Genomic DNA, 24165 nt, shown 5'->3' on the forward strand with positions numbered 1-24165 from the left:
TCATATGAAGGGCAGCAGTGGAGGAGGTTCACGGAGAGTTCAGCCGCATACATTAGGTAATACCACCGCACGCCGTGACATAACTAGTGCGGAGCATGTGAAGTTTAGGCATTTATCAATGAAAAAGTGAAGATAAGAACAAATCGTTCAGTAAACTTTGTTATGCAAAACAACCCGCAGACCTGGATGCGTGGAAGCGCGCGGACTTCATTGCGCACGCGGCGCGCCAACAGTTTGTGAGCTGCGGTGGAAGAAATTAAAGGTCTGTTCCGGCGCGCGCACGCCCCTCATGGTGTGATGATCCTGCTGCCTGGTCTGCTGTTAAACAACCGGTTGTAAACTATAAACCTGGCAAAAGCGGACTGAAAGTGGTTATTCTCAGGAGGAACTCCTTTTTGTTCTTCTTCTATCTTCCATGTGGAGGACATCCTCTCCAGCAGGACTCCTCTGGCCAGGTCATGTTTGACTTCATGGAATTTCAGGTTTTCGCTCCAGGAGAAATCATAGATTTTTACTCGGCTTCCAGTCCTGGCTGCGCGCTGCAGGATCTGGACCAGGACCAGGATTTGGCAGCATTCTTCCCAGAGCTCATTGGGTCGGGCTGGCCGGAGCATCGCTGCTCGCAATGTAGGTGGAAACGCACAAGTGCCTGCATGTGTGAATAACATGGAAAATAACCTCTAATCTGATGCTTAGAAGGCTTTTTGGAATTGTGTTCTATTTTTTTTTTGCAATTTAATCCGTGCTCCCTCTTTGCAGAAGCGTAGGCCTATTATTTTAATAAATTATAGCACTGATGGACTAACTTATTAATATAACTGACGATGAGAATTCGAAATAATGAAGGAAAAGGTTGGATGTGCATTCATTTATTTGTTTGTTTAACTTTTGACCGCTTTCTGAAAACATAATTGGGTAAAAATACACACAAATTGAAATTTTATTTTCTGTCATAGGGGATGATAGCTGGTCCTGTATGTAGAAGGTCCTGTCTATGTGGTTTGGTGTTTCAAGGCCTTTTAAAAACTCCTTCGCTTTATTATTTTTATTTTTTTATTTTATTTATTTTTGCAAAAATAGGTTAACATTGGATGTCTGTGTTATATATATATATATATATGCTTATAAAGTTAGTTATTAAGAGAAAAGGTAAAACGTACAATATAATATGATGCTTTGAAAAAATTAAAATAATGTGCAGATAAAACACAAAGCACATTTTAAAACAATTAGATGACAACAAAAATTGTTTTAAAAAGATCCAAACCACTTTAATAACAAAATAATCATACAACTAACATACTGCAAAAGTGTCTATGTCAATTATAATATTTTAAATTTTAAAGTGAAGGATTTTAAGGTGTGTATTTCATGTTTTTCTTTTTCTTCTTCTTGGCTTTAAAGGGGTGAAAACAAGTTTCATTTAATTTGTGCTTTAAATGTCAGCTTTAAGCTCAAAGAAAGAAAAAGCTTCTCTGATTAAAATCTATTATAATACATGGTGTTAATGTGCACCTAAGCATCTATGAGCGAATGTGATTATGTAATAATATAAACAAGGTAATAAACCTTCCAGTGCCTTATTGCGCAATACAAGTCTTCAGAAGCATTGTGGTTGATTTTTAAAGCTAAACAGGAACCAAAGAGTGGATTTATTTGTTGTCCAGGTTTTTTTTATCTTGTCACTGTGAAGCTTGTCAACAACTCTCTTTATCGGATAAAAGATAGGAGGGAAAAACAGAGCAAAGAGTGAGAATGCAGTGCAGCTCGTGTCCATGTGGTGGTCTGCGTTCTGGATGGGGTTGAGCCGGTCAGTTGGGGGTCACCAGCGGGTTCACGGGACGGTCACTGGCTCAGGAGGTGAGAGGAGAGAAGAGACAGACTGCTTACCAGTGAAGGTGGAAGAGAAGCACCAGTTCAGTACCAGTTCACCATGCGTCAAGAGTAGAAGCATATAGAGGGATCCCATTAGGGAGTGACTTTCAATGTGAGGCACAGTCAGTGTTTTATTTTTATGAGACAGGGAATAAAGGGGTCCTTAAGCTTTATTATTTGGCTTTAAATTTTATTAAGATAAACCCTGCTAAAATAAAGTCAACTTTAAAAAAGCATAAATTCAGTAAACAGAGAAAGAGTTGAAAAAACTTAAACATTTCCATTATTTGCAGATGATTTTAAGATTTCACTCAGAATAAACTTGTTTTCATTTCTGTTTATATCAGATATGTTTTTTTCTTCTTTTTCTTATTATTTATTTCAATAGTGTTGAGTAAAACCTCTCTTTTTCCAGAGAATCATACTCAAAAGATGGTAAAAGTAGATGACAAAAATAAAATTTCTTTGCAATGAAATTAAATCTTTGTATCTGAAATGTAATTTAAACTATTTAGGTTAACAATTTTTCATTATTTCAGTAGAGGGATAATAGGGGGATAATAAAAAAAGGAAATCACAAATACTTTATTATTTGGGATTCCTTTTTAATCCCTGAGTATTTCATTTCATAATTAGTCACATTTTAAAATCAGTTCATATCAGGAGCATTTTTTTAATTCTATAAGATACGAAAATTCTTCAATTCAGTTGGATTCAGTTTATTTATATGGCCCCAATTCAAAATACATGTAATCCCAAGGCTCTTTACAAAGAATTAAACCAGATCATACAGTCAAATTGGTTCAAAGTTCTCTATCTGCGGAAAAGTTTATTTTGTTACAAATTCTTTTTTTTAGATTTCCTTTCTAATCTCATTCTTTTTGGAAACTGATATTTGTTTTATTTATTTTAAAAAGCCAGTCGTCTTACCATAGAAGATGTAATTAGTTTTTCTCAAAGAGCCCTTTCACTTTAAGTAAGATGTCTCATTTAATTACCAATAAGGTAAAGTGTTTGTCTGAGTAAACTTAGAGAAAAAACATTCTTCCCATGTGGTGAAATTTGATTCTTTAAAAAACGAACAAGCAGAAATATTGTATAGGTTTCTGTTTAATACATTATAAAAAAAAAAAAGGTTATGTTAATTTAGAGTTGTAAATATGTTTTGCCAGCATAAATGAAGCTACCGCATGTCCTAAAGTTCATGCAGCAGCACCTAACCCAACCAGAGGGGGTGTGATTGTTTACCCCCCTCCCTGATCAAATCACTAACCCATGCTCTCTGTGCCTTCGTCCTCTTCCTCATCAGTCAGCTCGGCTCGTGGCATCTTCCTGCATTGTTTGGTGTTGGAGAAACCATTGGCCTTATGGGGGTTCCCTCATTTAACCCGCTGTTTGTAGGTTCAGCCAGAGGTTCAGGGGGATGGAGATGAGCAATTTTTCTCATTTTGTCCTCCTTTTCAGAAGAAAAAAAGCTTTTCTTGGTTTTCTGGTGGGGAACACAGCAGTGAAGGTGATCAGACGCCCACTGGATAGGTCAAACCAAGTGAGACCCAAACTCTGGTAATCCCATTAGAAAATCAGTCTATTTATTGGAGGGTTGTGGATCTGAGTAATGCAGCAGAAGAAAGGTCCAGATGATACACTCAAAGTATTTTTCAGAAGAAGTAAAATGCAACCAGTCTGTGGTTCTTCAAATGAGTGATCTATCATAATAGAACGCTCACTCGGCTGGATTTTCTAAGTCAGACTTTGTAGTTTTATCTTTCTTTGTGTTTCAGATAAGCAGCCCCACATCTAACGTGTTTATGCTGGGCTGTTTGTGAGCATTAAGGGTGGCAGGAATGTCCTCCTCTGTTTCTGCTTCAGGACAAGAGATAAAGGCTGATAAGATTAGTGTAGATTTACATAAGATTTTTGTCATGATAGGTAAATAAAACCTCCCACATCAAAAAATGCCAAACTGGAATGTGTCTTTTCAATAAAAGCCAAAAGCAGGAGAAATGTTTACTTCACAGAGCCTCATTCAGCAGAAATAACAGTCATAACTTCACTTTTTCTTTTTTCTTTTTGGCTCAGCTCTTCTTTTCCTCTTTACATTTTATTTTATATAACCTCTCTTAAGGTCTGATAATCAACTTGACGGCATTTTATTTAGATTGAGGTTGCCAATTTTTTTTAACAGATCTGTTGCATGTGGTTTGTTCCAAACATGGCAGTCTTTCCGAGCATTGCATGGTCTAATTCTTAGTTCAGTTTTTGTGCTTGTGAATCAGTCTGGTTGTAGAAATATGGACACAAAGTAGCTCCTATAAGCATCCCCTGACTGATGAAAGAGCTAATCCTCTAAAGTCACTGCAGAGCACTTTTACGAAGTTATCATAATTCCTGATTTCAGGAAACTTTAAAATATTAACACTAACAGATGGTCTAGTAGTTAAAGCTATGATGGGGGATTGCCTGGTTGATGGTTTATTAATATTTGTGGAAGAATATATATTTTTTTGCCTTTTATAAAAAAAAAAGCAAAAACTAAAACTGATATTATACATTACAGACTTTGTTCAGCTGAGATTCTAGTTATCTTTTTAATGTCCTTTCTCTCCACACCAAAACAGAGTCTGTATGTACTTCATGTACTTCAATCTCAGCAGATACCTTTGTAAAGTAAACCCCAAAGGGGCTGGTAACCTTTGGTCTAAAAAACTGTCTCTAGTTCTAACTAAATATCCATGTGGGAATAAAACAGCCCTGAATGTTCACTCTTATGTTTGTCCTCTTGTATAGCACTCCATGCTACTGTGGCTCAGCTGGCAACTATCAAAGTTATTGGTTCGATTTCAGCTCTCTCCTGTCTCATTTCGTTGTGCTTTGGGCAGGACACTTCACCCAAACTACTAATTAGGGCTGAAATAATAATTGTGATTAATCGATTATTTAAATAATCGTCAAATTATTTATTAATCGTTAACTAGAGCCTGGAGACTCTAAAACATGCCTTTAGCTGACAGAGCGTCCCACTTACAGCAGTAATTATACCAAGATTGTAAAAAAATACATACAATTTTTGCATTTAAAATAGATTTTTTTTCTGACCGTATGCTCTATCCGGAAGTCCTCAAGAGGAAAAGTCTGAGTTTCACCTGGTTTAATTTCATAAAGTCTTCTTTAACAAATCTTTGGCTATCCCTCTCTTTGACATGCCTGATTGTCAGTGTTTACATCTTGTGTTATTTTTGCGTTTGTAGCAGTGGAAAGCCAGAGCTCAACCTCCAGCTCTAGCTTGGACGACCTATTTGCCAGCCCACCCTCCCCACCTCCACCTCCGCGCACATACAAGCCCTGTTTTGTGTGTCAGGATAAGTCCTCGGGCTACCACTATGGAGTCAGCGCCTGTGAGGGCTGCAAGGTAAAGACACCAGACCATTCTGATAAAGGCTGTGATTTATTTCAAATAAGCAGTCATCAAAGTCTTCTCTGAAAGTTAATTATATAAATGAATTACTGATTCCTGTACTTATGTTGAAAGGTCCCTCTTAAGCATAATATATTTCCAGTGGATTTGTTTAGAGCCTGCTCAGTCCTGTTAAAAGGCCTGGTCTATGTGATATTTCAATGTTAAAAACAAGAAAAATTATTTAAAGGGGTCATAGAATGCAAAACTGAGTTTACATTTTCATAGATGAAAAACGAAAATTCAGGGGGTGAAATAGATATACAGAAAAGTTCAAACCCCATCGACACCTCGTTTCTCTGCAAATCTCACAATTCTAAACTTCCACCATAAAACGGGCGAATTCAAACGAACCACCGAATTGACGTCAATTCGGGGATGTTGCCTTATTTGGTTCTGGCTTGTACTTTTGTCACGCCCTGAATTTGACAAACAGACCAGCCCACAGGTTCACTGGCCCAAGAACATGAATGTTTAACCTACAGTTGGGTTTACTTCTACAAGAATTACAAAGCAGGCAGTTTCACTATTGAAAATGAGCCAGAACCACAGGCATAAATGAAGTGTTCCAGGTTGCATGGAGAAAGGGGAACATTTTCACAGTCTTCCCAAGGATCCGAAGACTTGACAGGGATGGATTATTTTTGTGTATCAGAGGATCCCTGCAAAGTTTTGGGTGGCGTGGCTGGGAATGGACCGAGCATTTGAACTGAGCTGTGAGCTCCAGGGCTGGTCCAGGAACCCCAGTGACCTTACCGTGCCCTGAAGCACGGGGCCACTGGTGTCCAGGCTACCGTCACTGGGTCAGTTTTGGTCGCTCCATCCCTAGCCCCGACCAGTCCCGGAGATCACGGCTTGGTTCTGCTGCACTGTAGTCGACCAAAATCCCGGACGATTTTGAAATTCCCCCCAGACATTTTTTTAGGTATGAAAAGTAGGACATGTCTTGGAAAAAGAGGACGTCTGGTTACCCTACCATATCAATAATTTGATGTTTCAGTGAGCGAGTGCTTGTTGCTATGATGCGTCTTTGCTCAGCAGCTTTGCTCGTTGTAAACCAACCAATCAGCGCAAAGCTCATCTAAATATTCATGAGGATACCATAAAAGGAAGAAAACCTTTCGTTTCATTCTATGGCTTTTAACCAGGCTTGCATTAGGGCTCATAGAACAGCAAATATGCCATTTTCCGCCCAACCAGTGTTACACACCCTATTCAGAGACCTTAAGGACCAGCAGCAAATACCCTATAGAATCATTCTATGACCCCTTTAAAACTTATTTCCAACATTTATTTTTTCAGGCATTTTAATAAAAAGAAAGAGAATCTTCATCCATTTAGAGAAACTCAGGGAAAAACATTGACCTTACTAAGGACAAAAAATCTGGCAGCGAATGATGAAACAACAGGAAGAAGGTTAAAAAGGCTGCTAAGAGGGCCTACAGAACCTTTGAACAACTATGAACAACTACGTCTTGCCATTTTTTTTCAAAACCCCTTTGAAGTCCCCTAAGGACATGAGGTAATATTTGTTTGTACTGATGAAACCAAGATTTAATTATTATCTGTACAAATCCAAAAGCAAACTGCACATCACCAAATAAAAGCACATCTGCTGTAAAGCAAGGTGGTGGCGGGAGCATCATGCTTTGAAACTATAACAAAAACCCTGCTGTGTTAATGGTAGAGAGCAGATTTTTTGATCCACTGTAAATAAAATATGTCTGGGGTCTTTCTGAGATGTCCTCTCTGTCTCTGCTGATGTCTCTGCAGGGTTTCTTTCGCCGCAGTGTGCAGAAAAACATGGTCTACACCTGTCATCGTGACAGAAACTGTATCATCAACAAGATCACCAGGAACCGCTGTCAGTACTGCCGCCTGCAGAAGTGCTTTGCTGTGGGAATGTCCAAAGAGTGTGAGTGTTCATTTTAACTCTGATTCCTCAAGAAATTATTAATCTATCTTCATAAAATGCAAAATATCTATGAGAACACAAAGCTATATAAGAAAAATTAAGATATAAAATGCAAGAGCTTGAAGGGCTCTAATGTTTAAGTTGATAACAAGGTATATATGGAATTAATATAAGGGGAATTAGAATAAGCTTTGACCTATCACCAAATATTTACGTCTTACCTTATGAAATGTCTCATGTAATATTCAGCTTTTGTATTTTTTTTTACTGGTTCCAGTATTGTTTTTCCTCTGGGTATTTTGGTTGGGGATGAGGTTGGAGGTGGATCCATGAAGGCTACTACATAACACGTGGATTTGTACAATTTTAAGGATAAGGCAGCTTCAAAAAGGAAGCTGTTTAAACTATCCGAGGAATCGCCAATGTCCCAGGATCCATGTTGAAATGTGGTTGAACTTACTCCGGATTTGGCATAACTCTAAATGACCAGCTCAGTCCCTGTGCCCCATTTTACACCATGGACTCAAATGAAAATAAAAATGATCCATATCAACAACAAATCTTTAGGCCAGATTTGTTGTTGTTATTGGTGTGCAGTGGTTTTTAGGACAAATAAGGAAAACACAGAATAGCATCTTTACCTTAAAGATTGAGATAAAAGAATATAGAAATGAGACAAATAAATCAAAGAAAATAAAAGTTTCACTTTAATCTGATTTATAATGCTTAATATTTCAAGCTCTGTTGTAAAAGTCACAGAAATCCTAAACCATGCTTAAAATTAATGCCTTTTTTTGTTTGTTTTTTGATCCTCAAATTACTTAAAACAACTTAAATGCCATTAGTTCAGCTTTTCACCAACACTGATTGGTTTTTACTAAATAATTGATTTTAATGGATTTTGAATATTTATGATTGGTATCAAACAGTATCAAATTTAAAAAAAAACTTTCAAAAAAGGGTTTTTAAATCCTGGAATTGTGCAAAACCCCATTAAACATTGATTTTATCAATTAGCAAGTATGATTTTTTCCAGCATTTTTAATTCTCATTACATTGTCACAAGTACAGAGCAATGAAATCCACTCTCTGCATTTAACCCCTACCCTTTCGGATGCAGTGTGCCCGGGGAGCAGTGAGGGGTTAAGGGTCTTGCCAGAGTGGCAGTGGGTTTCAACTCACAACTTCAGGATTCCAAGCCCTATGCCCTAACCACTTGGCCACCACTCCTACATGTGTTTTTTTTAAAGTTGTAATTTTCTTGAAGGCAGAACTCACTCATGTTCTTCAGTCTGTTTCTATGCATCCAGCCAAAGAAGTGGATCCTTTCAGCTTCTATTCCAAATACACTCTAACTGTGCAGGCTTATGTAATCTGAACAGTCCTCTGAGCAAAAAGCGAAGTATTTTCCTCTAAAACACTCTGCCTGGGTGAAAATGATCAAACATTCATCTGAGTGGCCTATTTATCCCAGTGCATTCAGGGTAGGAACATGTCAGGGGAGCTTTTACCCTCGGTACTCACATTTGAGACAGAATTCAGGCTCTCATGTGATTTTCTTTTGGTTGAGGGTATAAGAGCCGAATTTAGCTAAACATAATTATTCAGAACTGAAGATGGCTTCCTTTATATCTACAGTCTAGATTAAAAGTGTTAGTTCAGTTAGGGACGTTGGTGGGTCCGTAATAACATTCATTATTACGTTGAGATAGAGGCAACACATTGGTAATATTAAAATATTGTTTTTAAACCTTAAACCCTATGAATAACTCTCAGCTAGTGAAATGTGTTAGCCCTCTCAGAGATCTCTGTTTTTACTTCAGACACAGATGACCAGAGTTAATGCAGTTCAAATTATTTTATTTATTAATGGACAAAAGTTACTGAAATCAAAATAACTAAGTATCACACTTGGCCAACAACCCCATCAAGCAGTTAAGATAAGCATAAAAATGTCTTTTAAGTCACTGTAAAAAATTTTTTTTTTGCTTTTTTGCTTTTTAAATTATTGTATTCCAGCCACAGTTCTAAAGAACTTTCAGTTTTGGTTGATTTTGGCAACAATCAGTGGACAAAAGCTGTATTGTTTTGCCTGAAGGAAGACAGTATTGATCTCAGTATTGCCCACAGGAGCAGACAAGTGCGGATCGCAGGAATTTTAAGATGAGCTTTGGATGCCAGTTTGCTTTAGTGGAGGTGTGGCTCAAAACTGATTAGCTGTGTCGCAGGTGGATGAAGGAGAGCAATCAGTTTCTTCAGTTGAACTTCCGCCTAGGGTCCATTTCCAAAACCTTACAAATAGCTTCAAACCCTTTCTGGACTGATAGGTGTCAGTAAATTTGGATTTCTTACTTCCAGGTTCATGTTCTAATATACAGCTAGTCTCTGTTAAGTTGATATCTGGATTCTACAAGGGTCTACAGTCATCAGCCCTGGGTGTTAACACATAATATGACAAAACCTTGGTTGATAGCTGAAATAAGTGTGACAAAAAAAGGAAATCCTAAAAGAAAAAATAATAAAAAGGGGCAAATAAGTCTTCACAAAAAGATTTCCTAAGTAAGCCTCTGCAATGGTGAACTGCTGCCTGGCACCCTACTGAAAGACCAAAATGCCATGCTATGCAGCGACCTAGATAAGAGGGAATGTGCTATTTGGTTTGAGCCACAGGACAATGCTGGAGGATCCACCCAGCTACAATTTCTCATTGTTACTCACCCACATTGAGACATTAACACATTACATAAATGCATCACACGTATCAGACGCTTGCATGTAATGTAACTGCTCCCAGGCCGCTTCAGTAAGCATGTGATACGATCACTGTCTGTTTACAAAATGAGTGCCTGATGTAGGGCAGGAGGAGGAGGAGCAGGAAGGAGGAAGGTAGAGGCCAAGCTGTTGCGTAATCCTGAGCTCCCTTGACATGTGCGTAGCTGCCTGAGCCAAGTCAGTGGGACGCACCAAAACGTGTTGACGCATTACCAAAATTATTATGAAAGGCTAACCTGCATTTTAAACCTGGTTCACATGTAACCTAGACTAATGGATGACCCACACAGATACCTGGTTACTGCTTTAATCTGAACAGAAAATAGTTTACTAGGTCGGAGTGGGTCTATGGAGGGGAGGGAATACATATTACAAGAATTAAGAACCTCATTCTATTGTAACAAGTCACAAGGCTTGTTGCACTGCTGTCTCAGGAAATTTCTGAATAATTTGTGAATTCTCTTTTTCTCCCTAAAATGTGATGCGATTCATAATGACAAATGCTTATAGGCAATTGGTTTTTCTGCAACAAGGAATAACATGGTTTTATTTTGTTTTAAGGGCGATCATCTAAATCTGAGGTTTCCAAACCAATTTTTTCTTCTTACCCATAAACAAAAGCACCAGAATGAACTCATGACCCAAACTATTGGTTGATTGCACGAACATTTCTGCAAAAATCAGTTTGGCCTAACCCTGGGTATATTAGCAATGCAAACAGCAGCAATAAACATTATATTTGGTTTTAAGTACTTTTAAGTGATGTTTTATCTCTCTGAACTAGGGCTGGGCGATATGGCCCTAATTTTCTCGTGATATTGTGTCGTTCTATCGTATTAATGGTACAAAACCACTTTTCATGAATTCTTTGAAGTCGTTCTAACTGTATACCTGTGAATTCATGCCACAGCCATTATAGGCCCATAATCACAAACAGCACTCTTGAAGAATACAAATCAAATATAGGCTTCTTCAGGACACCACTTAGATAAAGAAGTGTGATTTATATCACAAAAAATCCTGTAGTAACTGCATTTAATAATGTATTTCAAATTTCCTAAAGCCCTAATGAGGAAAAAAGTGAAAGCAAACATCCATCTTCTCCTACTTATTCCTTCGGGTTGTTTTGGGGCCAGTGCCTACCTCTATGTGCAAGAGGCAGGGTACACCTTGGACAAGTCGCCAGTCTGTCCAGGGCAACACAGAGAAATATAAAGTCCTACAGCCATGAACAAGCACTCACACCTAAGGGCAGGTTGTAGAGATGCCAACGAACCTAACAGTGATGTTTTGGACTGTGGGAGGAAGCCAGAGTACCCGGAGAGAACCCACGCATGCACGAGGAGAACATACCACCTCCATGCAGAAACACCACCTTCTTGCTTCAAGGCAACATTGCTACCCACTGCATCACATTGCAGCAAACAATATATCGGCATAAAATTCACATTTCATAAATTTTTTGGTCACTAATTCTAATTTATTGCCTTGAAACTGATAAATAAAATAATGAAATAAAACTAGTCGAAATTGTGATGACTACAGATTTTCAGTAAATGATGCAATACATTTCCACCCTTACTCTGAGCACTGTGACATAAATACATTTCACCATATTATGTTTTATTTCTGTAGCAGATATTTAGACCCTATAGTACTTGTCATCAAAATAAACAGGAAAAAATTCTTGAAACGCATGGAATCAATCTGCTTGACATTGGAGTTTTATCTTTTGAATCTTATTAAGGAAATGAGTTAGATACACGTTTGCAAAGTCAGAAAAAATATCTGAAACTATTTAAATGCCTTAATGTCGTTAACATATTTTTTACCTACTTCCTCCTTTTCCCCAGCGGTGAGAAACGACAGAAATAGAAGAAAGGGGAAGAAGGAAGCGGTAAAGATGACCATCATGGAGACGTACGAGCTGACAGCAGAGCTTGGACTGATCGTGGAGAAGATCTGCAGAGCTCATAGAGAGACATTCCCTTCCCTCTGCCAGCTGGGAAAATACACCACTGTGAGTGTAAGCGGAAGACCTGACTGCTAAATTAATACTCTTCAGAGATAAAGACCTGTGCTCTTAAACTAAACTTAATCTAAACATGAATGACAAAATAACAACACATAGGAAAAAGAAAACACAAAGCAGTGAAAATAATCAGGGATGAGAGTTGCTGACCTTGTAACATATAAGTAGTCTACAACAGAGCTTTTTAGGGGGGCTTATGGTGATGGGACGTCTGCTGTGATTTAAAATGATCGGTTTCTCGGGGGAATTTAAAGCTCTGCAGATCATATTGTTATTCAGGCAGCTTCTAGTTTCTAAAAGGTCAGAGCGGAAAAGAAGAGTGGCTGAACAAATGCCTGTTCCTGTTACTTTCTGTTTGAATCATCATGTGTGAGTAAACACAACATTCAGCAGGTACAACACAAGTATGACTGCAGAGAAAAACAAAAAAAGGGAAAAATGCTTGATTAGCACTAATATTTAATATTGATCCATAAGCCTTCTATGTTTACTGAAAAGGATTTGATTCTGAGGTGAATCGGGTTCGGGGTTTTGTTAAAAGACTATGTGGTTAGCTGATGCTGTGAGTTGGACAGCTCCAGCTAATGATGTCTGTGGGGGATGGTATTCGATCGTCTCTCACCTAAACAATGGTTTCACAAATGGAAACTCTGTTGTCCAGGCAGTGGAGCTAGTCACTCTGGTGGCGCTGATTGGTTGTTCATTAATCCTCCTGTGGTGCTCATCAGACCGATTCCTTCTTCTGTCAGGAAACTGCTGATCCACGTCACGTCTGCAGATGAAACTGTCAGCTCAGTAAACTGGACGGATCGCAATTGTTTCTAAATCCTAGGAAATGTCTCCTGTTTGTTAACTAGAGTACTGAAGTCTTTAGAATAGGCAATCAGGTAAACACAATCGTGTAGAAAAATAGGAATTGGTGTAAGACTGTACAATTATTCATATATGACTGCATCAAGTCAGAGTGAGTATTTGCTGACAGTTGACAGTCGCTTGCATTGTGTTGACTCTGCAGCAATGACTCTAAAGCCTGGTTTATGTTCAGAAACAGGTCATCTGTAAGTGTGTCGAAGCTAACACAGATATGACCCCCCCCCCCCCCCCCCCCCTTCCGCAGACACTCCAGTGCACCTCCCCAAAATTGTAGGTGACCGCAGAAGGTGCCGTAGATAGCGTCACAGGGAGGAGAGAAAAGAGGTCTCTGATTGGTCAATTTTGCATCCGCTCTACACTATGCATATTTCCTGTTTGGTACCCAATGGCAGAAACTCTGGCTGTTATGCCGTCCACAATGCCTGGCACATCTTGGACACTATCCTAGACACCCAACAGGACGCTAGTTTATAGCTCTGTGCGATTGTCTGTTGGTTTACACCCAAAGCCAAAACACACAGCGCCACAGCTCGTCCATGTGTCGGCTCGTCAAGCCGATACATAGACACTCACAATCCTAGCTAGTTCGTGATGCGTTGTGACGTGGAATAACAGCGCCGACCACGCTTCAAAATTGGGCATAAATCAAAAATATCTGCGTCTTACCTGCGGAAAGCGTACTGTGACATACTGCTGTGGGAGTATACACACCCCTAAGACACTTAAAGACCTTTATACTTTCAGTCATTCAGTGCAGTCTGAGATGATTGTTATATTATTAGCCAGTTTATGTCGGGTTTCAGATATGGAACACAACCACATAATCCACATAATGCAAAACACACCTGCAGAGCAGACGTGTGTGTGTTGGTGCTATATAAATACAATGAATTTAGTTGAATTAGAGGGCTTCACATCTGATCCAGGTTTGCAGAGTAGATCTTAGTTTACTCAGTGACATTAAAAACAGGCCCACACATTCGGCCCTCCATCACCATGCCTGACAGTGGCTGATATGCTGTTTGTTTTTCTCTAAACATGATTGATGATGATGATTGGTCTGTTTCTTCTACAGAGAGCATTATTTCTAAGGGCTCAAGATACATTCAGATTCATTCAACCCTTAAAGCCCAATGCATATTGCCTTTGAGATAGCAGAGATTTTCCTTATGCAATGCTTTAGGCCAAGGCATGTTTGCTTAATGCTTTACTAGTTGTCCTTTCCTAAATGCTATTTTGTTAACTGATATCTGTGATGTCTGAGATGAAACTCCATTTATTCTTTACTCGTATTGTTGCACAATCTGACATTTGATTGAATTTGTTTAAAAGTCTGTTAGCAAGATTGATGTTGTTTAGATTGCATTTATCAAGCATCAAGACATAAACGTATTAGAAAATAATGTAAATGATGGGGGAGTGCTGGGGTAGTGGTTAGGGCATAGAGCAAGGAATCATGAGGTTCCGAGTTCGAGCCCCCACTCCTACTGACTGCAACTCTGGGTCTCTGAGCAAGACCCTTAACCCCACACTGCTCCCTGGGCGCCCCATGATGGCAGCCCACTGCTCCCCAAGGGGATGGGTTAAATGCAGAGTTAAATTGATCCAATGTGAGATCAGTAAAGTTCAATTATTATTATTATTATTAATTTAGAAAAGAATAGCTGTTGCCTTTAGGGTGTCTCCCAGGCTAAAAGCTCTGTTGACATATTAATGCTTGGTATCAGGGATTACTGCCATGTTAAAAGGACTTGATGCATTTGACTGTTCACTGTTGCTTCCTATATGTTCAGGAGGAGGAATTTCTGCAAAGGCGATGGCCCAATGCAATTTTTTTTTTTTTTTACAACTGATTAATCTGACCTGGAAATATCTGAATTGTGGTTTTCTAGTTCCAGAAATAAAACTATCAAACAGTACCACACATGTGAACATGTCAACACATACTCTGATCAGTTTACTATCTGATTATACTTTATTTATTTGAGATGGGATTTTACACTTGGATTGGATTTTGTATTGATCATAGGACGACAGCAAACTGGTGGATGTAACAGATCCGGTCCATACGCCTCATACAAGGAAGGGAAAGCATCTGTGTAATAATGACTTCCTGTTTACTAATTATAGGGGTGTTGTTTATTCTAGATTGCCTTTTTTCCAAAAAAGTATATGATTATATAACTAATGAGTCACAGAGGGATCAATGCTTAGGAATAACCTTAAGATTAGTAAGTGGGATGCTAATAAACGTACACCTCACTCTCATGTTGAAAATGTAAAAAATGGTAATGCTTTTAAAGATGTCTTCTAGTTCATGTTTCTTGGCAGATTGTGAACTAATGATACAAGCAGGAAGACATTCACCCTGCTATAGTAAACACTTTGTGCGTTTAGCTCAAACTGTCACACACACCTATCAGTAATAGAAACACATGATAGCTTACTGTATTGTCCTCTTGGTTACAGGACATATTCTTGTATGTCCTGGAGCAGAATTATTAACCATCTAAGTTTTCGTTTGTTGATTTCAGAAAATAACTAGAATACTCGATGGCTGAGAGGCAGGGCCGGTTCTAGCCCTTTGGTTGCCCTAGGCGAGATTGAGTTTTGCGCCCCCCTGTGCGGTGAATTGTGCCTACAGCTGTGCAAAGTGTGTGTTACAAAATTGCTAATTGAGTGCAAAGCAGTGTTTGTTCTTTTAGTTTTGTGAACTCAGTGAGTGGATTTGCTTTAAGTAATAATAGTTTTAGAAATTGTGCTATAAGAATCAAGGTTGTGTTTAAGCATTCAGAAAAAACTGTAACTTAGCATGGAGTGATGCATAGACAAATACCAGAATAGGTTGCAGTACCTTTTCTTTTTTATTATTTTAAATAATTTATTACACATTCAAAGTTAGGACTGTGCAAAAACACTTTTAACCATCTGTAAGGACACTTAGGTAAAGTATAACTAAAAAACTGGATTGAATCATTGAATGAATTTATTTCAGACAATTAACAAATTTAACACACATTAAACAAATATTAAATAAATCAATTTCAGAAATTACCAAATAACAATAAAAAATAATAAATTTAAGAAATTCTTCAACCAAGGACTACATAAAAAAGTAATTGATAAACATTAAATTAAATTTTCTGTTCCAGTTCAATTAAATCATTTGAACATAAATAGAAATGAGATAAACAAAATTTTCCTCTAAATAAAATATATCAGGTATATTTACCCTGATTTCTGACATTGATTAGTGATTAAAGAAAGGATTAACCCTCTACAAACAAAAGTTCTTTTATGAATACCATTACAAAATTTGTAATGGTAAAGTTTGAAGTTGTTGTTTTTTTTTGTTCACATATTCTATGATGAACAGCCATAACTTCATATATTTTGATGATTATTTGTACATCCCTTTTGAATACTCAATGCAGATAATCACTACAAAATATTTTATTTATATTAGTATCTTCTACCCATTCTCAAGCTAATAATATAGCACATAATTCTGCTGCATATATACTGAGAAAAAAATGATGTCAACATTAGGGATGGGGATCGTTAATATTTAATGATATCGATACCTTTATCGATACTCCTTATCGATCTGAGTCTTTATCGATACCACTATCTATACTTTTCTGTTATTTGGTGGAAAGACGATGCAACAAAATTTTATTATCAGAACTGGTATTGCTTCTATTGCTTAACAAGTGAGCATAACAAAAACGTTTCTAGCCTTCAATAAACATGGCTAATGTAATAGGCCACTTGGAAATGACATAAAACTAACTAGAATATATTTTCACAATTGTTGGTTAATGTATTGTCTACTGTCACTTTTCATCATGTTTTTAGTGATTAGGAAAATATTTAACAAATAAATAATTGTATTTTAAATTAAATGTAATTTTTAATAAATGTTGGCATCAGTAGTTTAATTATATATAGAGCAATGTACAACTGTATTACTCATGTTTCTCGCCAAAAACTAAATTTCCCGTTTTCTTTACGTTACACTTGAATGCATCATGATAACCTAATTATCGTTTTACTGAGCCAATCTGAACGCATCATCACGCAGCACGTCTGAAACTTTATTTACTTTTCAAGCTAACTAGCTTGTATGCTTCCGATTACAAGACGGATTTCACAATTAATATTTTTAACTGACCGGACAAGCTACAAAGTCTGTGTGCGCTCACCAGTGGTACTCTGAGTGGATGATTAAGACGGGCCGACTGCAGCTGGAGGAGGAGAGGGGAGTCTTTTCCGTTCAGCCATCCTCGAGTCGCGAGCAAAGTTAAGTGTCAGACTTCACTTGTTTTACTTTTAATATCTGTTTGCTTACAATTTCATTCCAAAATATTGGTGTACATGCTGCAGTGATTGACGTCACGACTTCCGGGTTGGAGGGCGCTTGAAAAGTGATCAGAATCTTTTCCGATTTTCTCTTAAATGTGAAAAAAAAAATAAAAAAAACGGTGGTATATTTATTTGTTCATATTTTGCTATTTATTTATATATACGTAAGGTTAAGTCAAACTGACGGACGCTTCATAACCGGTTTAATTCGCTTTTTTTTCTAATTCTATGATTAATGGGAAGTAAGCCTAAGGGCGACGCTAGAGGGCGCCCCCAACACATTTGTCGCCCTAGGCAATTGCCTAGCTCGCCTGTAGCAATCGCCGGCCCTGCTGAGAGGAATAAATCCCAATTTTATCTCTTAAATTATTTGGAATTACTTTTATTTGTGGGAAATGTTCAACAAACTTCAATTTTAGAGACAAAAAGAAATTTTAGCGTGCACTTATAATACATATTGTTATTTCTTATTGATTTTTATTGATATTTATTTAAATACAAGTTCAAGTAACTGTTCTGCTCACCTTTGCAGATACAGATATAGCATAATGTAGTTTGTTTTTTTCCCTCTCGTTTTTTAAAACTATATTATACAAGTATATATACTATATATACAAATACATTATATATTTCTTCTGCACTGACAATTGGTAATAAATAAATTTTCATGTTTCATGTTCTAAACAAAACAAGTACCTTTATATAATATATATATATATATATATAATGTTTTATTTTTTTTTTTTTTTATTACAGAAAATAGTCTGCTAGCATAACAAAGAACTTTTACAAGATAGTAATGCTCCCATAAAATAAAACATAAATTTTTTTGAGCACTCTTGTCTTCAGATTTCTTTAGAAAAACCGGCAGAAATCGTTCAGAGTTTCTTCAACATCTTGACATTTTTCACAGATTACAAAAACAGAGTCTGTTGAATTTTTGTGTCATAGCAACAATCATATAATATCCATGTTATATGATTGCTGCTAACCTGTTGATGCTGACCATGGATCATCTTTTGAAATCCAGCTGTACCAGCCCTCTACCAGACTAATCTGCCATGTATAAGTCGAATCAGTCTGGTTGGCCAGGCTGATTTGAATTTGTTATTTTTTTTTTATTATTATGCTATCAGTCTAAATAAGGGGGCTACATGGATTGTTTTGTATTCTAAGTAATATTTACATGAAATGCTGCAGAGAAGCTTAAAATATATCAGAGTCTCTGTCACAAACAGAAATCATGTTGAGATAAAGACCGTTTACATCGTTTTTCTTTCCTTGTCTGTCCAGAATTCTAGTTCAGACCACCGGATTCAGCTGGACCTCGGCCTGTGGGACAAATTCAGCGAGCTCGCCACTAAGTGCATCATCAAGGTGGTGGAGTTTGCCAAGAGAGTGCCGGGCTTCACAGGCCTAACAATCGCTGATCAGATCACTCTGCTCAAAGCCGCTTGCCTTGACATCCTGGTAACCAAATTACTTCTGTTTTTATAGTTTTTCCCTAAATTTCACTCCAGGTATTTTTGGCAGAAATGGTGGCCCTGCTCGTTCTGGCTGGGAAACTGGTCTAAATATATATATATGCAATATTTAAAGGAGGCCTAGATGCATATATGCATTTATGTACTTTCAAATCAAGCATTTATCTTCAGTGTCCTTTTTGAGCCTTTGAATAATTTGTCCAGACTGATCCCTGACACTGAGCCTGGTAAAAAGGAGTTTTTCCTTCCCACTGATGTAATACATGCTTGGTCTGAGGGATTGCTGAAGAGACAAGAGAAAAATGCAATCATAAATTGTTGCCTCAAGCTCATACAGGAATTGCAAGTCAATGACTTAATGCAATAAGCAAATTTTCCTTGATATAAACTTTTAACCAATCTGACTGAATTTTCTCTGTAAAGTGTCTTGGAATGACATGTCGTTTTATAAATAATCTAAATTAAATTGAGATTAAATGGATCAGCAGACATGCTGAACAAAATCCAGAATCCATTAACTTTAATATCAGCAAAAACATTTTCTCAGAGTTAGGTCAACGTTTATTTTGTATTTCAAGCTCTTCTCGTTTCTTTTCCCTTGGTATCAAATACCTTTTTTTCACACTGGATCTAGAACCTTTTCACTTTCTTTTCATGCCTCCACTGGATGTCCCTGACTCGTTTGGCTCCATTGCATCTTTGTTTAGGCATACACAATATCATATCTCCGTCACTTTCTTTTGTTAGAGCAAACATACGCAAAGGGCATTGTTTACTAACAAATACAAGTAAAGTGCGATACACAGAAATAAAAAAAATAACCCAACATGTGATAATATCTTTTTATCCAACCAAAGTTAGCTATTTGCATGGAAATTCATAAAGTCATAGTACTTGAATAATCCCCTTTAAGCCTGAACACATGTGAAAAGTAAAATTGTAATATATGCCCTTTAAAGCACAATATCTGGATTCATGTTTACATCCAAGATCAGTAAATATTTCGAAACAGAAAAAATAAAAAAAAAGAGAAAAGAAACATGGCCCATATTGGCTAGGGAGTATTGATGATATGCCTAGAACGCCAAACTCTGACAGCCTTGCACCATACCATTCAAAGAAAAAGGTAATGTTTTTTCATTAATCAAAGCTTTCAATGGTAATTTGAGATCAATCAAACAAGCAGCCTACCAACAGATTTAAAAGAACTCTCTCAGCCAGCCTGGTATTCATAGTGGTTATTGGATGCATGTGACAAAATATATAATTTCAAGAACTAAATAATGAGCAGCATTGTTACTCTAATGTATTTCTTTAGTCTTTATCAGAATAGCGAGCCATGTGCAGTGGTTAAAAGTTGCTTTTCTGCAAGTTGCAACATGTTCAAACAAATGTTGCACACATGTTAGGTGGAAAGTTAGTTAAAATACTGATAAATAGAGACTGCAACAGTGGTAAGAATGAATTCATTCGGGTTAAGAACAAAAATTGTGCCAGTTGTTTATTTACTCTGTGAATTTCGACAAAAATGTCGAGGCACTAAATTGCTGTCCTTGTTTTCCTGCAGACATTTGTATTAACAGAAGACTCATGAAAAGTAAAGACAACAATTGAACAACATATTACCCCATGAATTGTCTGCTTTTCAGTTTCCATCTTGGTCTGGCTGTTTCCTTTCTGCTCAAGTAGACTATTCTTTCCATGGAGTGAACTGTTCTCAATCTTCAGCCTTGAGTTATTAATTCCTTTAAATCCAAAATTCCAGTAGATTCTTAATCCTGAGACTAAATGTGTTTCCAGCAGACAGTTTTCATTGAGAAAGAAATCTGTTCTTCTCAAATAGCAAATGTTAATAGTTTTATCTTTCTGCTTTCAGATACTTAGGATTTGCACTCGCTACACTCCTGACCAGGACACCATGACCTTTTCTGATGGACTGACTCTGACCCGCACTCAAATCCACAATGCAGGGTTCGGACCGCTGACGGATCAGGTTTTCACATTTGCTGGACAGCTGCTGCCTCTGGAGATGGACGAGACAGAGAGCGGGCTCCTCAGTGCTATCTGCCTCGTGTCCGGAGGTACTGGACATGTCTCTGAAATGTGACATAGATTTTGCTGCCGCCGGCCTCTAAGGTTAACCGCTTTTCTTTGTGTGGGTGTAGATCGGCAGGACCTGGAGGAACCTTCTAAAGTGGAGGTGCTGCAAGAACCACTGTTGGAGGCGTTGAAGATCTACTCGCGGAAGCGACGACCCAGCATGCCCCTCATGTTCCCCAAAGCCCTAATGAAGATCACTGACCTTCGTAGCATCAGTGCTAAAGGTTAGTACTTGGGAAATAATATTTGATTTTTTTTAAGCCCACCATTCTACTAAGAAAAAAAGAATATATGAATATTTTCTGCATAAGTAGAAAATACTTAATAACAGCAAGTCAGACCATATAATGCACAGGATTAACATAAATTCAAAAACTGCAGGTCTCACGTCCATGACAGGACAACTAGAGAAACACTTTTATATGGATGAATTAATTTGAAGGGTTTAAGGTAGAAGCCTTTCCTGCCTGTAAATAATAAAGCACCGAAAGCTCCCAAATAATATTCTAAGGACAGATGAGACAGATGTAGAGATGTTTGCACATTAGCATGTCTGGAGAAACCTTGAGCTTAAACCCGCCTCACTCAGTGTCAAGAACAGCAATGAAAGAGGGATGATTTTCGCTTTTTCTGCTCCCAGAAACCAGGCACCTTGTAGCCTGAGAAATTATTCTAGGCTGAAATGAATAAAAAGTGGCTCACTGCAGGTTCAGGTTTTGACTTAGATAGAGATGCTGAGGCGGGACCTGAAGAGAGCCTCTTCCTGAACCCTTTAGGAATGTCCAACAACTGCAAATGTAACTAAAACTTTGATAACTAAAGGTAAAACAGATAACCTATTCCTATAGGGACATCTACTGTTTAAAAAGATGAACTGCATTTAGCAAAATGGTAGCTTGCTCCAAGTTAACAACCGTGTTATGCAAACCGCCCACTGATCTGATACACAGACAGCTTAATATTTCATGAGAACTCTTTAAGTGTACATCTTTTTAAAATGCAAAACACTTCTTAATTTATGAGGATTTGTTTCGCCTTATTCAATATCTTTGGAAATTAAAACTTTGTTGGCATTCCTGTAGGAGCTGAGCGGGTGGTGACATTGAAGATGGAGATCCCAGGCTCCATGCCTCCTTTGATTGAAGAGATGATGGAGGATCTGCAGAACCTGGAGAGAAGCCAGCACTCACACACCATCTCCTCCCACTCTCAGCGTACAAACCATCCTTGTCTCCCAGTCTGAAGCTGCCCGGAGAACTTTTCTTCCTTCCGAGAGAGATTACTAATGATTTAAGTGCAGATGCAGTTTGGACGGTCACTAGTGCTTCAGAGTTTGAGTTAGATCTTGAGACATATAAAATGAGATTCAGCTGTCAGATTAACAACATGGAGGTTTCATTGAGATGCTATCCTACTTTGATGAAAGAAAAAAAAACCTAGAATGATGCAGTAATATGCAATGCTGTCGCTGGCACCTCATATCCACTGAGAATCACTCTCAGCTTCTGTTTACTACATCTGGTTCTTGCTGTATTTATATTTGCATGAGTTATTAATTTTTACCTCATTGAATAACGCCATCCGTGTTAGATTAGGAAGAAAAGGCACTCGTGGGACAACTTGTTAAAGCTTTTTAATGTTATTTTTAAAACCTGTTAGCTGCAGTGATGGATAGATGTTACATGGGAAACAAGTAAAGGGAAAAACAGAAAATTGGAAACAAAAAACGTCAAACTTTTATCAGAATTGGTCTGATATCTTTGTACGGAAGTTAAAGTCAATTGAATAGGGGACATAAATATGTACACAGCCTTGTTAAACTGCCAAGTTTTTTTTATGATCTAAGAAACAGGATCATTATAAATCATGTCAAAACTTTTAGCATTTTAGAACCAGAAGGTTCAGCAACCTGGTTGTATGTGTGTGCTTTCTTTCATCAAATAGTTTAAGTTCATTATGTCAGCATTCAGTTTTCTTTTGAAGAAGTTGATCCGCATCCCATAATTTGACCTGACAATATTATAAGTCCTCAGATTGCAAAAGTACCTCTTGCCCATCATTGTCTTCTAGTTATTCTGTCAGGTTTATGTCTGAACTTCCCAAACTTAACTTTTTTCTAGAGAAGACATCATTCCATTGGATGTATGAACCATGTTTCAGTGTAGGTATGGCTTTCTGTAGTAATGTATTGGTCCTTTCTCCTCACACCAGAATAATCTACAATTTTCTATGAGATTTAAGCTTGGCTTTGATGTTTTCTCCGAATACAAGTCTCATTCGTTTGCCGGTTTAAAAACCACAGGAACTTGCTTTGTTTTGCCGGTATTGCCGTCTGCCTCCCAATTGTTTATTTTGTTTTTTACAGAATTTTTGAGAAAAAAAAAAAAAGGTTCCTCTAATATCCCTGCTTTAACATATTTTATGCCTAGAAGAGGTGTGTGATTGGCTATGAATGTACCAAGATTTTTTTAATAAGATATTTTCCGTATATTGGTCAGGAAAACATTTTGGTAATTTCTATACTTTTTTTCCCAGCTAACATTTAGAACAGTTTAACTAAGTAGACATGCCCTAAGCTGCTTTTTAGGGGAGGCAGAAAACCAACTTTGCAGGCAAAATTATTAATAAAAAAACCTTTGATGAATTGCTCAAAGTGACCCGTCACATGGACAAACCAGTGCGCTTAAGTTGGTGCCAAATATTTACATTTACATGCAAAAAAGTTTTTTTACGATTTACTTTTTTTCTATTATTTTTCCATTGCGAAGAGCTGACAGTTTAATAAATATGTTTTACACTGTAAGTATAAAAAGCTGTAGCCTTGTATGAGCTCGTTTAGTTGCTGGCAGTCTGTTGGATCGCTCTCCAACAAAAGATTTATCACCATCATAGGGCCGGATTTATCAAGATCCAATTTTGCGTGCAGTAATTTGCGCTCGCAAAGTGGAATTTTGCGCGAGGGGCTGAACCATGGTTTGCGGGTGATTTAACAAGAGCGATTGCGTAACTGGTGGCAGGCGCAAAACTGTTGGAGACGCCCTATTTAAATGATGGTTTTGCGCGTTTTGTGGTTTGCGGCAAAGTAGTTTGTAGTTTGTGCAAACTAGTGCATTAAGAAATTTTAATCTTACAGTGACACCACCCCCTCCAAAAAAAGAAATATATATATATATATATATATATATATATATATATATATATATATATATATATATATATATATATATATATATATATATATAAACTTTGGCAACCTTTATTCCCTAAGGTGGTATGTGGCTGAATTTCTACTTCA

The 24165-nt window shown here is 37.5% G+C and overlaps 1 protein-coding gene across 2 annotated transcripts; it reads left to right on the forward strand.

Annotated features, from left to right (window-relative positions):
- The first annotated feature begins 20 nt into the window (after nt 1–20).
- Nucleotides 21–22257, forward strand: LOC119779764 (retinoic acid receptor beta-like). 2 transcript variants are annotated; one of them, XM_038279543.1, is made up of 8 exons: nt 21–627; nt 5124–5284; nt 7103–7244; nt 11870–12042; nt 18580–18756; nt 20647–20851; nt 20936–21094; nt 21953–22257. In XM_038279543.1, the coding sequence occupies exons 1-8, from the start codon at nt 459–461 to the stop codon at nt 22111–22113; spliced, it is 1347 nt and encodes a 448-aa protein (XP_038135471.1). In that variant the 5' UTR covers nt 21–458; the 3' UTR covers nt 22114–22257. The 2 variants fall into 2 exon arrangements, with proteins under 2 accessions (XP_038135471.1, XP_038135472.1); XM_038279544.1 differs by having other exon boundaries at nt 24–627; nt 11870–12036.
- The last annotated feature ends 1908 nt before the right edge of the window (nt 22258–24165 follow it).

Source organism: Cyprinodon tularosa, unplaced genomic scaffold, assembly GCF_016077235.1.
Source record: "Cyprinodon tularosa strain WSP-4 unplaced genomic scaffold, ASM1607723v1 ctg151, whole genome shotgun sequence".
Lineage (NCBI taxonomy): Eukaryota > Metazoa > Chordata > Actinopteri > Cyprinodontiformes > Cyprinodontidae > Cyprinodon > Cyprinodon tularosa.